Source organism: Melanerpes formicivorus, unplaced genomic scaffold (genome assembly GCF_026170545.1).
Source record: "Melanerpes formicivorus ecotype bairdi unplaced genomic scaffold, bMelFor1.0.p_v2 SCAF_6, whole genome shotgun sequence".
In the NCBI taxonomy this organism is placed as follows: Eukaryota; Metazoa; Chordata; class Aves; order Piciformes; family Picidae; genus Melanerpes; species Melanerpes formicivorus.
In genome coordinates this window covers 9,609,054-9,628,185 of record NW_027142358.1, presented here as the reverse complement: position 1 = coordinate 9,628,185, position 19,132 = coordinate 9,609,054, and the positions used below count along the sequence as shown (strand labels likewise).

General features: G+C 36.0%; 1 protein-coding gene across 3 annotated transcripts in view; it reads right to left on the bottom strand.

Annotated features, from left to right (window-relative positions):
• The window catches only part of LOC137441799 (adhesion G protein-coupled receptor A3-like), a 257,730-nt gene that overhangs the window by 48,190 nt on the left and 190,408 nt on the right, over positions 1-19,132 (bottom strand). For all 3 annotated transcript variants that reach the window (XM_068139605.1, XM_068139606.1, XM_068139607.1), the window contains 2 exons: positions 2,955-3,162; positions 1,806-2,014 (listed from right to left, as the gene is read on the bottom strand). In XM_068139605.1, the coding sequence (XP_067995706.1) occupies positions 1,806-2,014; positions 2,955-3,162 (417 nt within the window). The remainder of the gene's footprint in view (positions 1-1,805; positions 2,015-2,954; positions 3,163-19,132) is intronic.

Sequence of the window (19,132 nt, the reverse complement as noted above, 5' to 3'; positions counted from 1 at the left end):
TGTATTTGTGTTTGTGTGTCTATATATATTAAAATGACGTAAGGTCAAGCACTTTTTTTTTTAGTGACTGCAAAACATGAGTTAAAGACCATATGACATTGTTTGCTGCCATGTCAATTGCAAAGCAAGGGTCTATCTTGCACAGATGTACACAGGAAGAAAAAGCGGTTACCACAGAAAAAGACAAGAACTAAACCAGAACTTTATACCAGATGTGAAAGCTGCATTAAAAGGTGCCTCAGTGGCCTGGATGGCTGTAGAAAAACCAATCTGCTACAACTTTGCAGAGATAAATATGCATTCAGATTTACAAACAAACAATTAATTGCAGCCCTTGTGTCAGCATACAAATTTTGCAAACCAAATGAAACTATGGAATTGGCTGATCGCAAGCAACTAGTTAGCATTTAGTAACTACTCAAAGTTTGAGAAGAACAGGCTGAACCCAAGCAGCTGAAGGAGGAAGCCATTTTGGGTGTGGCACCTGCAAAGTCAACAGGTGCTTTCTTTAATGAATTTAGAAAATCACCCTCAAAGCAAAATTATGTTTCATATTTCGGGAAGCAAGCAGCTGGGGGAAAAAAAAGGAACGGTAGAAAGCTGTAGAAAATGAGGCATATTTCGTGTCATTAAATCTTAGGCACGGCTCAAATTCTGAACAATTCTGGAATGGGTGAATAACTCTGAGGGAAATCAGTTCTTATGAAGTGGACGATAATATCTGCATTTAACTCGTGGGTGCCACAGCCTTGTTCTATGATTGGCTGCCATCTGGGCTCCATCTGACAGCAGCAGATTGGTATTCTCTGCACACGTCCTCGCAATTCCTGTCGCCTCTGTTTGCTGTCCCTTACACATACACACAATACATTATTTACTCAACTATAAACATTTCTGTAATGTACACAAGCAGCTTCTACAGTGCAGTCGTCCACCAACATTCAGGATCAACCAGGTATTAACAGGGCACACATCTGGCTAATCTTTTTACAACTGGTTTATAATAAATATTTTTAATGGTGCAAACATTTTCTTGCCAATATGTGTTAGAAAGATCTCAGGTTTTGTTTGCTTTCCTCTAGTGCCTGACCAATAAAAGGTCATTATTGCATGCATTGTATTTTTGCTTTCATAAAGGTAACTTTCTGTTAAGCAGGATAGTTAAATAACTGCAATGGGAACTGTAAGTGTGACTGAGAACAGAGCAAAGCAGGCTGATGTGTTAGCACTGCACAGAAATATTTTTCTTCATGAACAGCAATTTTATCAGAAGGCTGTCGGCATTGGTATACAAACTGAAACTCCTACAGAATCAATAAGGACAGCACTGTCTTTACTTAAGAGAGAAGAAGATGCTATTCCTCTCCATTTATTAAATGATTCAACATTGCGGTATGCCTGCAACTAATTAGTATGATCAACATAGTGCAGGGCAGGAACAAAAGCAGACCAGCCTCTGAGATGTGCTGATGTAAAAGCACACTGGAGTATACGTTTTAAAACCCTGTCCTATAACTTATAACCATTACATACTGATCATCCCTTGACAGAACTTAAAATTTGTAAAACTGAATTTAATGTCATTTCTGATTAGGCCTGTCACTGGGTATTAAAACTGACCACCAGAATTATTCACTTTGTATTCACTTAAATAACTTCCTTTCTTTAAGACTGTCTTATTCTAAAGATTACAGAAAACAGAAGGTCAGTTGCTGACAAGAATGATACAGATGCACATAACAAGAACATATGAATGGCAAAGGAGAGAGGGAAATACAGGTATATTTGCTAAGTCATATACTTACCATTAGCACTGCAAAGTTACTGAAGTGTGTACTCTGAATGGTGGTAATATTGCCTGCAGAACTAATTATGTGGCACCCTTCTCCCCACCAGCCTCCATGTCCATCTAGAAGGTCAAAATCCCAGAAGGCTGCAATGGGGTCTATACCCCGTGCAAAGTGCCTCAACCCTATTGTAAGAGGGCTGGTGAGGTTTCCAAAACTGCACCCATCTGCAAAAGTAATGAACAGAATCAGAGATGGAGTGGAAAACCCTTTAGTGATGAATGCTGTGTGAAGAGATCAAATACACTAAACTACAGGGGAAAAAAAAAAGCAAAAGACATATATGCCTAAGGGTCAAAATCAAAGGCAGTGCTCACATTCAGAAAAGTTTGCAATAGTATAAATAAACCTGGACATTTTAGTCGTAGAATGTGTCCAAATGATCTGATTGTCTTTCACAAAGCAGATTTTTTTTATCGTTTCAGATTCTTCAGTTACAACCAGTGCTACACTACTGCCCGTGTAACTGCAGAAATGGCTCACTTTCGTGCTATGATTAACAGCTGAGACAATCTGCACTTTGAAAGTCACATTTAAACCTTTAAAAAATGATAACAGAAATAAAAGCACTATTCAAGATCGAGTAGAATTAGTAAAATTGCCTAGGTGAATAATTGATCAAAATAATTACTCATTAGGACATACAATACATCACGTTTAGACAAAAGCCTTTAACAACACCTGTTTTAAGCTCATTGTATCAGAAAGTATACTGGTAAGTATTGATACATGCAACAGGGCACTAGTCCCATTTCAAAAGCTGTATTTTTATCAGCATAGGATGGTAACATTGCAGTTTTCATTGTAAAGAGTAAAGCAAGATTCTTTCCTAGAGCACCGTGCTTTAAGAAACAAGCATCTGTAACAACAATGTCAACAAACAGTAGTCCAAAATTTGCATTCTAGTCATACAGCAAGTGCATTGCTCTGTTTGGAGGACAGTTTGAATAAAATCATGCAGATAGGAATAACTGCAAATATTTGTAGTAAAGAAAGAGACTGTGTTCAGCCTCTGAGCACACTGTATACTCTACTCCTCTGTTCTCTACATAAGCAAGTATAGCACAGCTTTTAGATTAAAGGAAACAATGCAGAACAGCTCCTTACCTATTTTAGCAAAAACAGCTGGTGTGGCAACCGTCCTACGTTTCCCATCATCAGCAAGACTTGATGAGTTTCCTGTGCTAGGAAAGAGTTTTCCATTCCGAAAGACAATAAACTGTAGCTTGCAAGTGGAGTTATCAACAGATTGCCAGGCTGAAGACTGAGAGAAGACAGACTGTGGCAAATGAACTGAAGCTACTGCTACAGCATTCTGTACAATGAGAAAAAAAAAGAAACATTTAAAATGCAAATCACAACAGGGTTGCTTTCATGATGTTTTAAACTCCTGTACAAGAAATGTATGCTGCCTTCCTTTTCCAACAGACTGGAAGCAACCAAAGAAGCACGAGCTGTAACCATGGGAATAGGATTGGTACAGTGCATATTAAAAGAGAAAACGTTTTGATTGAATGCGAGAGTCTATATGGTCAAGCTCCCTGCTGCAGAGGTGAGAATGGTTCTTACCGTGCCTGCTAGAGGGTCCATCAACACTGCAGATCTGATTTAAAGAGACAACCTCTACCAGGTTTTCTCCTTCACTTAAAACAGAATCAGACAACTTACATTATAACATTTCTCCAAAAGGGTACTTAAAGAGTATAAAAATAATTTTATTAATGCAAAAAATTACATCAGCAGAGAACTGCAAGTGCAGTAAACAGATTTTATGAATATGGGTGGGTTTTTTTTGCTTCATATAAGGAAAATCAGTTAACTCTGTGTCTGAGTAATGCAGGATTAAAAAATATTACCAGCATTAACATGAAAGAAGAAAACAAGACAGCAGTAGGAGAAAATGAATGAAGACTGTCAGCTCACTATAATGGTTTTGAGTTGTGAACGTGTTATACACCCTTTTACAAGCAGATAATTCCCTTACAGCAGAGCTATAAAATACACCAAACATTACATTCTGAGGACTTCACTCATCAAGCATTTATTTTCCTGCCAAAGTAGCAAACTAATTATTAAAGACTGAGGTATTTACAAGAAAAAAAAACAAATGATGAGCAATGGGAAAATAAACAGGGAGTCTGTCCTGAGCCTTGAAGTGAAAAGTGTATGTATTTAAAAACAAACTACAAAATGTTCTAATTTGCATTTCCCCCAAGGGCAAAGTAAGCTTCTGCGCACATAATTTACATAGATTATCACACAGTTTACTCATAGCACATGTGCATTACCTCTTTGAGAAGTAAAACAATAATCTTCACAATCATGTAAAAAAGCATGACATTAATACGTGTCTGTGTAGTAGGAGAAATATACATGTGAGAAATTAAAGGTACACCAGACATGAACAAACTAAAATGAATATGATAGCCATCTAGTGACCTCATGACACTGAAATGCTTAAAGAAACAGATAAGCCTTCTGTACCATTGTGTCTTTATTACTATGTGTATTTTGGGAAAGTTTTTGCAATTTTAATAATAAAAATGCCCCAAAATTCTTCAAAAAAATATGTATTCTGTCTAGGCACTGCATCTTATTAAAAATCAGATCAAATAGCAACAGGGCATTTCTACATTAGATTTTAAAAGTACTGTGAAAGCTTTAATTGGAATTAACTGAGCTAAATATCAAGCACTTGCCCTTAGATTGTTTCCACTGCCTAATTCACTAAAGCTGTCATAACTGGCTTTATCTCATGCTTTTGAGAAAGACATATTTTACTCTTTGATACCCCAAGGTATCTGTATGTGTTGAACCTCTTATGATGCCATTTTGGCTTTAAAAGTTATCAACAAGTACGTACAGAATTTTTCAAAGTGTCTTTTGTCAAGTGTTAAAATGACAGTTGAGGACTTACCTGGAGCTTTAGAGAAGTGTGAGGGAACTTAGTGTGATTGTTACATTTATATTGGATTATTATTATTATTCTGTGTTGGAAAAAGCAATAACAATGACATATTAAATTATGCTAATCGCTTATTATACATAAAAAAATGAAAGCTAGAAGCATCTGAATAAGCTTATGATAATGAAACCAACAGCTAAAGGCACTGGGACAAGTAATAATGTGCTATGACTTGACAAATCCAGTTCTCTATAGCCCAAATAAATTTACAGATTTACAGCACTTTTGCTAAGAGGGGAAACATCTAAATCATTGTGGTTCTCTGATCTCCACTGGGACTTATGGACACCAATGTGAAAAAATAACAGTGCAGACATCTTGGCTTTGAGACTCTGGAGGTGTAGAAAAGAAGTTGCACACATCTGAAGCACAGAGAGCTGGCATGGAGGTCTGATGACAACTTGCACAGCTGGGGAAGACTAAGGTTATGTCCACTCCTTACCTTCTCCCTACTTCCGCGTCTCTGCCTACACTGAGATCCTTGTGCTATGCTGCATAAAAGAAAGGAACCCAACACAGTGCTCCAAATCTCAGCCACAAACAACTTCACCCCACAGAGGCAAAGTCAAATGCAGTGAAGAAAAGTTATGTAAAACCTACGGATGGGTTTAGTGTGGGCTGGTCATACTGCATGAGCTGACTGAAGAAATTTCACACATGCAGTAACATCAAACAACTTACAGGACAAAAAGATGCACCTACAGAGAACAGATTTCCTCATTAGACTTCAGGAGAGTGTTCTTCCCATTTTGTCTCCTCAAAATATACCAAGAATATGAATACTCATAACTAATTATTTAAGATTTGCTAAATAATGTCTACAGTCACTTCCTAGAATACAATTTAATTGTGAATAGTGCCCTGTCTCTTATCTCAAATAATTTCTTTTGAGTACAGGCAGTCTGGTGAAGTAAAGGGCAAAGGGACAAGGCTGTTTCTTGACTGGAGAAATGTACATGTAAAGTCAACTACTCACTGCATATCAAATATTTATTTTACACAGAAATTCCTCAAAATTAAACATCAAACTGTCTGTTACAACAATATGCCTGCCAACAGGCTCCTGTGCTAGGATATTAATGAAAAATGCACACATTGCGATTGCCCACACAGTCACAATGCTGTCTATGAATAAATATTTATGAACAATTTCTAGCATGGAGGACATGTGAGAATCATCTTTTCAATAGCATTAGTCATTATTCCCAGGAGAGGGATGACCAGTGCACTCAGCCAATCCCCACTGCTGTAGTAGGGAATGGGTGGAGTCTGATTGGAGTATCAGTCTTGAATTCTGTTAATCTTAACGTGATGATGAGTAAATCTATTTCCTACTCTTGCCTCAGTTTCCCTCTCACTTGAGGAAATAAAAATGATGGTATTTCTTTTGCTCCATAGGCCAGAGATGAAGCATAATATGGGAGCAGATTATTACAAAAGCCAGTAAGATTAAAAGATGAAATTGTGAGTAAATGACAACGGTTCAGATACTTCAAAACCCCTACAAATCATCTGATCAAAAAATTAATTATTTGGACACCGTATCACATCATGTAAGGTTTGACATTTCTAAGCATGCTTGTGCAGCATCAGGAAGCTGCTCCACCTCTAAGAGGGCAGAAGGAGCACCAGAAAAAAACACCATCAAGTGTTCTGCATAGCAGCTGCAGCTTTGCAATGACACAGGTCAGCACTGGCATCTCGTATTTTCCCTGGAAAAGCTTAGATTTTGTGTCAGCAGTTTGCTAGCTAGGTTTAGACATTCTGTGAGCGTTTTCAAAACAGAATGTCAATAATCCCTTCAAGACCCCATTTCACTTTTAGTCCTATTAACTGGATTGTACTGACATTGATTAGAAAGGGAAATCCTGAACATACTGTAGATTTTTCTATGGAACATTTCTCTTCTGGAACATCCAGCATTTTAAAATGAAAGTTGTCCCAAGACATCCACTCATTTGTACATAAATATGACAGAAATTTCAAAACCTCCCAGTCATCTTCTGTGTCATCTGCCCAGATACTTGAGTATTTGCATTATGACCTATAGCCAGGAGAAGGCAGCTTATCAGCTCTAAACCAGCTCTGAGGATTATCCAGGAGGGCTCCTAGGAGTCCTGGCTCCTAAGTCATCTTGGAACCTAGGAAACATTCCAAGAAGCCAAATGAAATGTTTTTTCAAACACTGTGAATCATAATTTGGAAAATACACTTTTGTAAATACTTCTAAAGTTTTACTTTCTGCTTCAAATTCAGAATTGTTTTTTTAGCATGTGGAAATTTTCAAAATATCAATGCATCACAAACAGCACAAATAAATCTAGCTGGATCCTACAAGTTCTAAAAGTGATTGGAAAATCTCATTCTAAAAAGAAAATGCCTTACTAAAAATGTCTTAAGGGAAAGATTTAAAGTGGAGTTTTTCCACAGGCAATTTATTCTGGTCAGCAGTCCATTCTCTACAACCAATTTTAGCATTAACAAGGAGCTTTTAAGCATTGAGGAAAGAGTCTTTTGCCTTAGGTGCCTTTGTGACATGTTGGCCCTTCTACATTCACAGTTCTTTTAAGAGACCTGCTCCCATTTTCACCATTGCCTCCCCATAATTATGTTCTACTTGTCCAAAACTCAGCATAATATTGAGAGACCTATTATCAGACAATCATTATCAAGGGAGATGCTTGGTAATTACTGTGGCATCAAATGAAAGTTTTTTTCAGCAGCTCTTCCTTGCATATGTTTTAATACTAGATTGGAGTTCACGTACAGTGTTTCTGTTTGATATAAAATATATTTCACAGGAAAGCATCCAATTTTGAGTCCTCAGAACCTTCATGAGGTATATTTTTCCAGTTGGCAATTTAACTTAAGAACCAGCAGCGCCTCGACAAACGGGCAGAAGAAAACCAAGAGGAAAAGGAGCAAATTAAATAACCTGATCACTTGGCAGAGAATTGGAAAAGCAGCTCCACTGCTTCCAGATTTTAAAAAAGCTGATTAAGTGTTTAACAGATTCAGATACAAGTGCCATATATTATATTAATTACATTATCAATGACGAACAAATTGACAGGTCCTAAAACAGATAAGATTGATTTTTTTTTTTCTCTTTTTTTTTTCCAATGGGATGTTAGTGCTGTTTAAACACAAATCTGGTGAGGCTCTGGGATGACTAACAAGTTAAAAGCAACATTTATATACATTCCCAAAGAGAAATTAAGAGGTACAGCCAAAAATGTAACACAAAATCACCTGCCTATTGAGATGAAATTGCTAAGCATGTTAGGATTATGTGATAAAATCATTATGTAGTAATGCTGTAGTCCACATCCATCTCAATATCTGAAAATATAAGTACAAAGCCCAAGATACCATTGTTCTAGTCAGGCATAAATGCTGGTTGAATGCACAGTGAAAATGTGGCATTGAAAAGAAATACAGGCTAATTGTATGAAAAACTACAAATTTATCTTAATGTGTGATTAAATTTCTCACTAATTAATAATAAAGATTTCCTGGAGTCATGCTATAGAAAAGTTATGTTTAGCAAATAGCATGGCAATGTCAGAAAAACTAGTAATATAATATAATGTTGGAAAAACCTGATCATCAGAAACCCTTTTTGTAATAAAAGTAAAAATGAAAGTTGCCTCCACATTAGGATTTTGAATTTCAAATTTGAAAACTTGGCAAACGCAGGAAATTAATTGAGAAAAGTTAACAAGACTTACAAGGTCAAGAATGGATAATCACATCAAAAAGAAGAATGAATATAATCAGAAAGCTTATGAAAAGGACAAAACTTCAGTGATCAGTGAAATAAAATAGTATTTTAAGCTTCTAGAAATAGCTGAACACAGTGATAATTGCCAAACATGTTTTACATACAACTGTTAAGTTCTTTAGACCTATTGTAAAAATAGAAGAGGAAAATAGACCTGCCATTCAGAAAGAATCAAGCAACACATATTTTTATTAAACATCACTGAAAGTGTTGATGTTTACATAGAGACAATGTTAGGATCAATAAGAACAAGAATAAAAATTTACCGCAAAAAGAATTCAAAATTACCACAAATGTCACTGTAAAATTCAGTAATAGCTGATTTTTTCATACAAATCCTTGAAAGAATTGACATAACCAATCAAAGGACAACTGTAATTTTGATTTTTAGATAGGAATTTATCAAGTTGGCCACAAAGCAATGATGACTGCTCTGTAAAATGACCTACAGTTAGGGTGAATGAGTAAACTATGTTTGGCATGAAGAATTGGAGGTGTTCAGGAGAAGACTTGATGGGGTGCTTGATGCCATGGTTTAGTTGTTTGGATGGGTTGGATTGGTTGATGGGTTGGACACAATGATCTTGAAGGTCTCTTCCACTCTGGTTTATTATTCTATTTATTTTTTTTACTTCAACGAACAACCAAAGGACTAGAAGTGATAAAGCTTCAAAGAATGAGTAAGTTTCTCAAAATATTTCTTTATTCTAATGGTATACACACGCATAAATTAGCAAATTCATGGTATAGTTCTCATCACTCATAGCCACTGCTCCCATATTGGTCTCTGTGGCCACAGACAGACCACTTTTAACAAGTTCAAAAGCACTGACTGCTAAATTACATGAAAATACGGTGTCCTTTAGGAACCCCTATACAGACCACTATGTCACGGTTCCTGTGTTCCAGCATGATGTATTAAAGTTGCCTACATGTTCATGCATTATTCCTCCAAACCATAGGTCACTATTTAGTACTTCATTATTAATATATCCATGAAAATAGGTCAGGACCCATGACTGTTTTTTTCCTAAGGAAAGGAAAACATGGAATTCTACAAGCAACAATTGACACATTCATCTAATATCATGAGGTGAAAAGAGAAAGAGGGGAGAAAAAAACAATCTAAGAAAAAGATATCACACAGTGAGACATTGTAGGTTTACCTAAGGCAAATAATGCCAGACCCACAAGAGAGCCCTCCTTGATATATGTTTTTCTCAACAGGACAAACAATTCACCTAATTTCTTTGGTCTTAAATAAAACATTGGATGATACATCAAAAAACGTTAGCTGAGACATTGAGAATTAGTAAGAAATCGTATCAGGTGTAACAAGCTAAAATTTACTTTGAAAGGCTGGAGTCAGAATTCCCAAAGTTTCTATGACAAACAGTTCAGAGACTTCCAATTTTTATTTAATGACCTTAAAACACAGAGGAATGTCACATAAGACAAAGATCAAAATAATGTTTTGCAGATATATAATGAGAATTTCTATTATAAGCTGGTCAAACAGACCACTTTGGAAAGTAACAGACAAGAAGGACCTGAAAGCACTGGTTGATCACAGGACGACTCAGAGCCATTCTGATTTAATTGCAGCCAGAACCCCCAAACACAGTCCTGAACATAGAAGACAACACATTTCCATGAAAATACTCTGATTTTAAAGTCCTAACTAGAAACATATTACACAATTTTGATCAGCTGCAATCAGGAAAATGCAGTCCAGAACAGAATGAATATAGAAGATAGTTAATAGGGTCACCATTTTAATGAATAATTTGTTTCACAAGTGCAGAGTAAAAGATCTTAGCTTTCTTAATCTAGCAAAATGAAAGAATACCAGAAGAATTGCACCTAGGGAGGAAGAGGAGTCATGTGAGCAAACAACCAGCATGAGTACAAGGACAAAGAGAACACTTGTCAAGAGCAAAAATGCAGACTTGAATGTATGAAAATGCTTACTCGCCTTTATAGCAGAGAGGACAGGGCAGTTTTCAAAGATTGTGGACCCACATCAAAATAAATTATCAATTATTGAGAGAATATTTGAAAACTTTATGATAGAATTACACAATGCAGATAGAAAATTTTTGATTTCTCTGTTCTACAAGAAGTGTCTAAAATTCCTTTTGAGAACTCATGAATTCTATGAATAAAGGAATTCTTGAACTTCCTAATTCTGCTTGCACCCCAAGTATATAGTTGACAGAGTTTGTAAAAATGTCAATAATAACAACAATAAAAGAGTTAAAAAACCTATGCAGTCATAGTAGATCCACAACACTCACATCTGCAATAAAAGAACACTGAACATAGAAAGGATATTATATTTTTTGGGGGGAAAACAAAAAAACTCTGCACATATATGAGCAGCAGTCAGTGAACTTGAAAACTGAACCACTTACTTAATGTAGACATCTATTTTAGAACTCTTAAATGTCTAAACCAAAAACGAACAGTTAAACATAGTTTTCACATAGACCAGTAAGGAATGAAGACTGAGGTATGTTTTATCACTTATCTTCCTACTTTTTGCCCTTAAAATTAAACCGATTGTTAGCACTTAAGTTACAAAAGCTCAATCTCCTATATGGTGTGGTGGTTGACAGCAATATCTGTCACTTAACCATTAACTACTGATACTCAGATAACATTTCTAATATATAATCACATAAAAATTGAATCACCCTAATCACTACACTACCATTCCTTAAAAAGAATCTTAGATTTACTCTACCTGAAATAGAATATAAAATGAAGATATCCTTCATTCATGGTAGCATCAGTAGTAGCACTTCTGTGGCTACTACTTGTGGCTCTGAATAGAAGACCAAATCCACAATGTTGGATCTGGTAAGAATCTCCCACACCTTCAGGCTGCAGCTATAGGTAGGGCCATAATACTTAACTCCAATATTGTGGTAACGTCAAAGAAAGCCTTTGAAACAGACCAAGTATCAGCTGAAATGGGTGAGTCTGCAAAAGTCTCAACACAATGAACCTCAAACATTATAGCTCCAGAAGGTACAATGTAAGAACACGGAGTAAGAACCCAATTTGCAAAAGACTTATTGCTGATAATTTGTTGGTATGGTTCTAGTGCATACCAAAATAACACATCAGCTATCTCATTTTAAGATTTACAAATTCTACCCAAGTTTTCACCTTTTATGGTAATGTGCATTTTGGCCAAATGTTGACAACAGGAATAAGCACTGTAAAGCACAAGAGAAATCATTATATCAGTTGAATTTTATATGAGAAACACTACATCATTTTGTTATAATGTCAGTTATTATTATATCTAATTAATTAATCTAATTAAGTGCTATGTGACTGCTTCGGGTCTGGGTTCCTTATTACAAGCCAAGCAGATTCCACACAACACTTGCCATAATGCAGAAAGATATGCCAAAGGATCCATAAAACAGATCTTCCTTGGGAATGTAAGAATTGTTAAGGGTGGTTTAGGAGTTTTCACCTGGAATTTGAATAGTTTAGAGAAAGAAGGTCCTTGATGTCTTAAAGAAGTTTGGTCAAACCCCAAAATTCACACTGTAAGTTTCTGTTCTTTTCCTCTGGACCTACAGAGACTCACTGCAGCTTCATTTCTAAAAAGAATGTGGCAGTGTGCTCTACAAGACTCACCATATTCAGAGTTTGGTTCATGGGGTTGCCTTTCAGGACCTCTTAGAAATACTACATTTTCCTCTGAGCACCCTGGGATAAAGCAGGATTTTTCATTCCTATTTATAAGCTCAGTTCATTTGTAGTTATTAAATATGTGAGATCTTTCTGGAAGGATGATAAGCACATTAAATTTTATTATTACATCAATGAGACTGTGGTTTAAATTGTTGTACATGAGAGGATAGGATGGGAATATAAGAAATTGCAAGAATCTTAAAATAAAACCAGAAAACAATCTCATGATCTATGTGGAAGAGTCAGCTACATAATTACAAAGCTATCACAATGGATCTTAGGAAGGGCATCATAATTATACAGAATACCTAACCAAATATTTTTCACAGCTCACTGAATTCAACATAGAAACTGCCAGTTTAGAAGATGGAATCACGTGAATCATAGCTTTGGTATACTGGCATGCAAGGTTGGGGGGTTTTGCCATGACCACTTTCAGTTTATTTTTTTTAACCAGGTGAATGGTGCTAAGGCAGGCCTCGTAACAGTCTTACTTCCTGTGTGGTCCGTAGCTTAGTAATTATTGTATGTAAGAAACTATTAGGAATGGGAGCAAAGAGAATATTTCCCACTACTCTGACATAAAGTGTTAATAGAGGTTTTATTAAAGTTGGAGAAACACAATTTGATAAATGGAGTGCAGTACCTAGCATCACAGATTTTACAATTTTCCTAACATCTTAGATAATTTCTGTACATCCATTTATTGAATCTAAGTACACAGTGATGCAACCATTAGGCAATATAGTAATTTAAAATAACCGAATATTGCAACTATTTAATCACACTAGATGATAGGATTTCTAATTTCACTGATGTGATATTCACACTTAGTTAAGCTAGATAAATATGAAGTTCATTTAGCAACATTAAGTGGGAATGTAGTGAAAAAGATTAATTCAGAAATTTTTAATAAACTATTTTGATATGATTTTCCTGAGGCACAGTGAGTTTCCACATTTCACATAATTTAGAGAAGTCCACGTATTAAGTGTGTTTCTAGTGCTGCCTTGCCATAAAGATGACTGCAATGAAACGCTGACATTGATGCTCGATAACTACTGAAACATGGCCCCTGTCTGATAATGAAAGAAAGCTGAAATGTCTGAAAAGAATTTTAGCAATTTGGGTTTTTCAGTATTCTGCAGATTTTTAAATCATTTAGATATTATCCTCGGGAATGATCCCTATTGCCTATAAACAATTCAGACCCAGAATTTCTCTTGCCAGCCGTAACTTGGGCAAGGCCCTTATTTCTAGAAGGGGATGTGAGAATACTACATTCCATTGCTCTGCAATATAGAAACAATTTCATGTAAGCACAGGTCACACCTCCCTTCAATCCATTACAAGATACAAAGGTCAAGAAGATATGTCTCCTCAAGAGGAAAACAGACAATGTAAAATAAGTGAGTAAAAAGTGAGAGAGAAAAAAAGTGAGTACCAGTAGGAGAGGTTAGGAGTCATAGAAGTGTCTTCACGTTGGGAAGGAAGTAGCCAAGGTCTCCAGATCTGAGTTGCATGGTGATAAAATAGATGCATATCAATGATGACAAGTGACATTTAAAGAGAAATTTTATAACTAAGATATTGAGTATGAAGAAGACAGACACTTCACTACTGCTAGCACCAGTAATTAGTAGCTGCTGCTCTGCAAAGCTCCCATTCAAAGGGCATACCCTGCTCCATCTTGCACACATCTTCAGATTATGGTCCACCCAACATGTACACAAAAGATATTGAGATCAATAGGACAATGAAATGTTAAAGTTAGAATTTCTTCTTTAAAGTCCAGTTCTGGGCAAAACACATGCTGAACACTTAGTTACAGCAAAATCAACTACATATTTGGCACATATGTTTGTATGTGAAATGAGAGACCATAGGTATTAAAAGGGATTTATCCAAGGTAACAGTTACATGAACTAATTACGAGCATTAGTGGGTCCAAATTTTTGCCGCCATAGTGATGTGAACCCTTGTTTCTGACTTGAGAACTGGCTAGAAAAGGAATGGAGGAGTCACCTGGGAAGAAAATTGCCCATTTGTTAACAGCAGTGCCCCTTTCCAAGCCATTCTATTTTTGTGTTATATACAGAAAACGGGTATTTTCTGAGGAATAGTATATTCCCCTATTCCTTAGGGTAAATTGTTCTTCTTGTACATAAGGTATTTGCAGATATAAAACAACAATCTAATCCAGAGTAATGAGGAAGTTTTAAATATAAAGCACTGTGGGATGTATACCCAAGTACATTATATGTATAGGTCATATGAAAGTGACAGTCCTTTGGTTCATCTGGACAGCATTCAGAGCCAACAGAACACTTTCACCTCCAGCTGAATCTCTTGTACTCTCATTCACCTCATCATAGATTACTAGTTTATACGGACAGACTCCTTAGCCCAGAACACATCTATTCCAACAAGCACCTTTGAGATGGGATGCCAAAGAAGGTCACTTGAGACTTCTTATATTGTACACGAATACAGCTGAGGTCTGAAATTACTCCAGGAGGAGCATCCCCTCATTCCCATTCAGTGACTGTTAATGAAGATTCCTAATATAATACAACACATGTCTAATTATTCATGTAAATAGTGAAATAGGTGCTAGGCTACCTGAAGTCAGATGGGATGAAACTCATATAGGAATATAAGAGATTGAGAACTAAGAACTTGTATCAGCCTTCTCTCCACATTTCTTAGATCAAACAAAAGGAAACAACAGTAATTTTAAGTCTTCCAGTTGCAAAGCTGCTTTCAGTTTGCAGTGTACCACTGGAGTGGATGTGAAAGCATAGCCTTTTTGTTTTGCTCATGGCTTTTGAATTAATACAACTTTCCAAGTATTAGTGCTGCAGGGCCTGTATACTGAAAAAGCAGCAGCAGCATGTTCATTAAAAATAGCGGTCTGTATGCCATGAAGTGTTCGGTTTTTAAATCTTGTACATTAGTTATATAAGCAGCAAATTTGCAATTTAACCGGGAGAAAATTAATTGGTTTACTTTGTTATATATAAGCATTCACAATGGTTTGAATATTTTGGGTCTACCCCTCTTGCTCTACTGATTTTCTAATCTTTTTCTTCAGTAAAGGTCAATTCTTCTGGCATCAGTATATTCAATGCGCTCACAAATTTGTACCAAAGGTCTTTATTCTAACGGGCTTCATTTTATCAGCCAGACACATCAGTAGTGTGTATAATTCAGTCTTTCTCAAGGGCTTGCACTGCCAAATTTGGCTGATTTTTTTTTTTTCCAAGTGTGTTATCATTCTTGCTGAATCACTTCCAGTCTCCTATTAAACTGATATGCCTTTATTTTTGGCAGTAGCACTGTTCATTTTCTATCATAAAAACTTAATACGTTCACCATTTCACTGTCTGTTTCTTCTGGACTCTCTGGTTTTACTTTCTGCATAAAATAGGATGGGAGTACTTTGCTGAATCCTGCACATGCATTTTGGGACTCTTACCACTGCTACTACCAGATGCCAATGTAAGTACCTGAGTGTACAAATTAATTATTTAACATTGAGGATCTCAAATAAACGTGCTCAAGGAGGGAAAGAGAAAGAAAATCAATACAGAAAAAAACCCAAGTTTCTCATGTCAACTGAGGAACTAACATCATGTACAAAATGAATAACTAACATTATTAACTGAAAGACAGTGTATTTGAGAAAAACTGGCAGAGTCCCAAATTGTCTATCTCAGCAACAAGACTGAGGTGTGGTGGGTTCTTTTTATCCTCAGGAATTCTGGGTCTTGGAAGCTCTATATGCCTACAACAATATGAAAACACTGCTGCCAAGGGCAGAGACTCTACTAAAAATTCTATTCCCATTTTCTCTGGCTATTGTCTAACATAAATGAGAAACATTTTTACAGTAATATGAGGGCCTAGATAGAAAAAAATCATTTAACAAATTAACAAACATATTTTGAGCCTATTTCCCCAGCTACACATAGACTAATCAGGTTTTGTATATTTCATACAGGACACATGACTTGAAAAGCAAAGGTCTTGAAAAGAGCATTAAGTAAATTTTCAACTTAAAAAATTGAAGTAACTTCAAATAATGTCCTATTTTCTTCCATACATAAATGAAAAAAATAAAAATTGATTGTCCACTTTGTGCTCTTCTAAACTTTGATGTTCTCACATTTCTTCAATAAATCTACATTAAAAATGCAGTGACAAATACCTTCACAAGACAACAAAACCATTTCACTTGTTAAAAGATCTTGCAGTCAGTCTCATAATTTTATATCCTTGTGGTTTTTTGAGGGACACACCGAAAACATATTCTCTGTATAGCTCTGATATCATCTAGGTTTTTAGATTTTTTTTTTCTTTTTGGTAATATCTCTGTTCAGAAGCAATAAGCCAAAAATGATGCAGTCTGCATGTCTGAACAACAGCATTTTTTTGCTTTGTAACCTTGACATGAGGAATGCAAGATACTTGTACTCACTAAGCCATGGTCTATTCAGCATCATTGTGTTAGCATTACTCACCAAGTGGAATTAAAAACTGCACTACAGTTACCATGACAACCAGCTGTCTCCCACATACAGCATCAGTTTGAATTTGTGCAGACCATTTCTAACAATGATTTAAGTCAACAATTCCAGTATTACCCTACGGTAAAAATCTGGTTTAAAAACAAATAAATATTTTCAGTTTCACACTACTTAGCTCAATACATTAATTCCAAGTATGGCCTGGGAGATCTTCAGACTGCTGCAGTGACTTTTCATAGAAATTAAATTAATGTCAGTCTTCTGGTCAATACACAGTTGAGGAGCACTTAAAATTCTTGATGCAATGAACATGTAAGAAGTATATGGAGGAGAGAAGGCATGACATTCATAGCAGAGTTTATGGGAAAAATGCATTAGAATATCCTTGTTAATGCGTTCCAAAATTTACATCTGAATGATGCTGTTGATTACCCTGGGTAAAATCACTATCATCATCAGTGTACGCTCACTATGCAGATTCTTACTAGAAAATACAAGTGTAACACACTTTCATCCAAAAGTATCAGCCAGAAATCATGCATTGGGAAAATAATCTGAAATGTGGAACATATTTCCTAGGTCAGGGAATTGTAAAATAAGTTCCTTTTCCAGTAAATGTGGAGAGGTTTTTGGTGGGTTTGGTTTTGGTAATCAACTTGCATATATAGAGAAGTTTCAGATACTTTTGAAGAAGTTGAGCTATAAAGGAGAGTGGGAACAGAAGTATGCCAAATCCATATTTTAATTATATACACAGTCTAGTGAGACATCATACAACTACATATCTGGCCATTAGCATGAAATAGTCACCTGGCAGTTTTCAGACCCTTTCAACCACAAAGCATTCTTTCAGTAGAGAATGGTCAATTTTGATTGCTAGCCTGGATAAAACAAAAAGGATCAGAGGAAACCTTATCTCTCTCTATCTAAAAGGAGGTTGTAGTGACGTGGGCATTGGTCTCTTCTTCCAATTAAAAAGTGATAGGACAAGAGGAAAAGGCCTCAGGTTGTGTCAGAAGTTCAGATTGAATATTAGGAAAAAAGGCACTGGAACAGTGGTAGAGTCACCATCCCTGGAGGCAGAGGTGAACAGGTCTGCTTGCAGAACAGTAGGATGTATTGTTATGAGGAGAGGGAAAACATGAACTCTCATACTACCAGAAAAATTCATAATGGTTCATTTGTATATTGAGTGTGTGGAGAGGGTGGAAAGCAAATGCTGAAAATAAGATGGTTAAGCTATTAGAAATGTAAAGTTAATAAAGCAATAATTGTATTTTTAATGTAAGAAATTATTAAAAAAAAAAAATTAAAATCCAAGGCAGACAATTTAAAGAAAGCCTTGTATTTACTAAAGAAGCCACTAATGCCACATACTGAAGTATGTACATATCAATGATACATCCTCCACTCGTCCTTCTGGAAGCAAGTGCCACAACTGAACGTTACCGCAGATTTCTCAGTTAGTATATAGTATAGCACTTGTTGCATCACAGAACATGTCAGAAAAGAAAGCTGGATGAATAAATGTAATGCATTTAAAATGAAAACATTCAGAGGATAGAAGGAATAGGATGCCATTATAAGTAATTTAGTCTGTGATTGAGAGTTTTGGATTGAACGTAATGCTTTCAGTTTTAAATAATTTCATTTATGAGGGAATGCTGGTCAGAGGACAAAACCAGGAAAATAAGTATAATCATAGAATCATATCTAAAAGATTGAGGAAGGAAGTAACACAGAAATGCATTCAGTCCTGGATCGCAGTGGACACATTTGTTATCAGTGACAAGTAATGTGAAATCAAGCACAAACTGAAATCAAACCTTTCTTTAAGGTTATACTAAACTGAACTGACAGGAACACTGCATGCAAGGAAGAAAAAGAAATTGATTTCTATAGAGCACTTCGATCTTCAACAATAGGAGTGCATAATGTTTAAATGTTAAAATGGAAGATTTCAAGGCAGAAAAGAGCTAGAAAGCAAGAGAAGAATAAAATATAACCTGAGGCTCCAAATCCATGAGCCCAGACAGGAACAATTTTTTTTGCCAGCAAAAAGGCTGCACAGTCAAAGGTAAACGACAATGGGAAAACAAATACGATTGTTGCTGGAATTCAACAGATCTGTAGCAATCCATTAACTCTTAGACTGAGCTGCAGTGTAATATCATAAAATAAAATTAAGTAAATCAAGATGACAGTATAGGCAGACATGAATAATTTCGCCCTGCGGCTGAGTGTATACCCTTGTGTCAAAGATGCCTTAATGGGGTGAAAACTGCATTGCAAA